Source organism: Olea europaea, chromosome 18 (genome assembly GCF_002742605.1).
Source record: "Olea europaea var. sylvestris chromosome 18, O_europaea_v1, whole genome shotgun sequence".
NCBI lineage: Eukaryota > Viridiplantae > Streptophyta > Magnoliopsida > Lamiales > Oleaceae > Olea > Olea europaea.
This window is the reverse complement of record NC_036254.1, coordinates 27194789-27198000: the sequence shown is the minus strand read 5'-3', so window position 1 is coordinate 27198000 and position 3212 is coordinate 27194789. Positions and strand designations below refer to the sequence as shown.

Genomic DNA, 3212 nt, shown 5'->3' with positions numbered 1-3212 from the left:
TAGATATAAGAAGCAGAGAAGCAATGTTATGGAGTAGTTTGGCTCTTAAAAGTTTTATAGCTTTTGTTACGAGAAAAAAAAAAACAAAAAGGAGAATAAGCAAAATATGAAATAAGAACAAGAATACAAGATTTGCGTAAAAATTTAAGATGGAGAAAACAGATAAGAAGAAATTCATTGTATCAAAGAAGAGTAAAAGAGGTGCAATTAATCCAAATACATATATAATACAATGAAAGTCCAAACACAAAAGTCACACTGTGAATTTTTGGGACCGAACCAAATAGAATTCGGGTCACCATACTCTAACACCTTTAGTACTTTGTTATGGCATTCGTAGTTCTAGATATATTTCATATTAGATTATGTTTTCAAGTTATTTTGTAGGATATGAGGTTTGGTGCATACGGGATTGTTAAACCCCCAGCTCAGTTTAGGTTGAGACCTAAAGCTTTTACCTAAATTTCAATGGTGTTTTAGATTTATATTAAAAAAAAAATTAGAATAATGCTATTTATAGTCAGCGATCGTCGATAGTTATTCTTGTTATTTGAGACACTAACTTGTTATTTGAGATAGCATAATATCATGAAATTAATGCTTCAAATAACAAACTATCGCTACTGACAATTACTGGTTTGAATAACATTACTCAAAAAAATTTTAAAAAATAAAATAATAATCTCTCTTCTAACTTACCATAAAATTTGTATGAAGATCAATTGACTAGGGAATCTAGCAGCATGACCTGAAAGTTTGTTTAAATCCTATATTTATTGTTATTAATATCATAAACCTAAAAGTTTTGTATGAATCTATATCTTATTTGGTCTTTATTTTTTAAAATCAGTGACTCATTTTTTTCAATAAAACAATTTTTTACATAGACATATAACTATTTTTACTTTTTAATCACATTCTCCACACACACACACACACACACACACACACACACAAAAATTACTTTTCACCAAATTTATTGACAAAAAATCACTAGCAAATGGGGACTATATAATCTTATCCAATTGAGAAATATAAGGAAGTTAATATATCTTATCTTTTATATCTATTAAAAAAATTTAACATCTCATATTACAGTTTTAACAAGATAGAAATTCTGATATCTCGAGAGTTTGATTTCGTCTTTTTCGTAAATTCTAATCAGAACACATACCTAACTTGTCCTTAAAATTTTTACTTTACAAATTAGAATGAAATTTAATGGCACTTTGCACGTGGTGTTATATTAGTGGAGAATTGGAGTAAGCCAAATCAGAAAAATCTTGAATATATATATCTATCAAAAATAGTACAATTGGGTTCCTAAAGTAATAATTAATTATATACAAATGCCACCACCAGTATACTTATACTTTTCAAGTGGAAAAATGAAAACTTGCCAATATAAATATACTAGCTAGGGTTAATTAGGTTAGGTTCTATCCCATTCAAACTATTCTTGAAAAAACTCCATTGAGTCAGTCTTTCCATTTATAGCAATTTGCTTACAAAAAAACAAGAATATAGTTTTAAAGAATTGTAGAATATGAAGAAGACTCAAATAGTGATCAGAAAAGATGAATCAAGTAGAGGATCTTCAAGGGCTGTAAGGTATGCAGAATGTCAGAAAAACCATGCAGCCAATATCGGCGGCTACGCCGTGGACGGCTGCCGGGAATTCATGGCCAGTGGAGGAGAAGGGACAGGCGGTGCGCTTACGTGTGCGGCCTGTGGCTGCCACCGGAATTTTCATCGAAGAGATGTGGAATCTGAGGTCGTTTCTGACAATTCCTAAATTTCCATAAGAAATTGTTCGCTCTTTGTCTTTCCCTTTGTCCTGTACAGGAGGGAGTAATTTAGTTACGAAAAAGTTTATCTAATTAGATTTATATATTCAAAAACTCATCAAGAAATGTTGCTGATTATTGATTAAGGAGGGTGGATCAGAACTGTGGATTGAATTCAAGATCCACATATATATTTAAATTGTGTGTACCAAGAAAATTTTATATCTAAATGACTCATTTCGTCGTATTCATCTCCTATTTCTTCCACAGATAACCCTGTAAATTGGTTAATTTGTTCTTCAGATTCTTCAAGGAAATGCATCAGATTGCAAAATATGCACATGTAAGTGAGATAGCAGGAATTCTCATTCTCTCTCTCGTATCAGTGCATATATGAATTGTGCCTATCTGAGTAGTCCTCTTTCTCATAAATTTGGGGTCGGTGGGTAGGCTTCGCCCCTATGTTCAGCTCATTACTAGTTCTGCTGGAAGATCTAAAGAAATTAGATCCTTTTCCGTAGAGTAGCCAAACCAGATAAATTTGTATAATAATTTCGATGGCTTTGAACACAGGTGTAATTGTCCTTTTATGAAGCTGTTTTTACATACTGCAGCACTCAAATACAGTTAAGCTAAGCAATATATTAGACTATGAATCTTCTATCTTTTGTCACTCTAAGGAACCAAACGACAGGATATGCTAGAAATCCAACTCTTCAACTCATTTTTCTATTTATCCATTAATTTAGTTGATCTGAAAACAATTTCAGGACAACATTTTTTATTTGAATCCATTATCTTTGTTATAGGAAACATTCGTTTTATATCAACTGGCTTAGGCCCACATATCTACTCATGTTTTCTTGCAACTATATTGAGACAAAATGAGAATTGTAGAATAATGGATAACATTATGCATTTGGAGAATCAGAGAAAAATATGTAATTTTAATTAACTTCTCCTAAACCGCAGCAAAAAATTTTAATTAACTTATCCTAAACACAAAAAAAGGTAAAGTGATTTTGCAACAAATTATAACCTAATCTATAGAAGAAGATAAAGGTAGTTAAGATAGAATTTCAATAATAATTTGTAATAATAAAGGTCTATTAGGAGAAGTTCGAATCAAGGATTTTGATTTGGTTGACTAGATATTTTGAGATAGTGAGGTTTTTTTTTTTTACATGCACAGCAATCTAGTAGTTCTATTAGTAACAATTTTCTGGGATAGAAGAAAGTTCGAAAGCATATCAACATTTAGATTTCTAGTTGATATGGGAGACACTTAAAGTTGTCTAGCAACTATCTCGTGATGAATGAAATGAAATCAATTGCAAGTGTTGCATTGGGGAGTGCGAAATTGAGTTTGGAACAAAGATAAAAAGGTTTAGAAAGCCCACTTAATAAGGTTGATCTTTTAGAGGA

The 3212-nt window shown here is 31.2% G+C and overlaps 1 protein-coding gene across 1 annotated transcript; it reads left to right on the top strand.

Annotated features, from left to right (window-relative positions):
* The first annotated feature begins 1442 nt into the window (after positions 1–1442).
* On the top strand, positions 1443–2414 carry LOC111366552 (mini zinc finger protein 3-like). The gene is made up of 2 exons (XM_022987288.1): positions 1443–1774; positions 2091–2414. The coding sequence occupies exons 1-2, from the start codon at positions 1547–1549 to the stop codon at positions 2136–2138; spliced, it is 276 nt and encodes a 91-aa protein (XP_022843056.1). The 5' UTR covers positions 1443–1546; the 3' UTR covers positions 2139–2414.
* The last annotated feature ends 798 nt before the right edge of the window (positions 2415–3212 follow it).

Bases quoted from the DNA above. Each gene is read 5' to 3' on its own strand.
- LOC111366552 (XM_022987288.1), top strand. From the start codon at position 1,547: ATGAAGAAGACTCAAATAGTGATCAGAAAAGATGAATCAAGTAGAGGA. The intron at 1,775-2,090 runs GTCGTTTCTGAC...TTTGTTCTTCAG, and splicing joins GAAGAGATGTGGAATCTGAG to ATTCTTCAAGGAAATGCATC.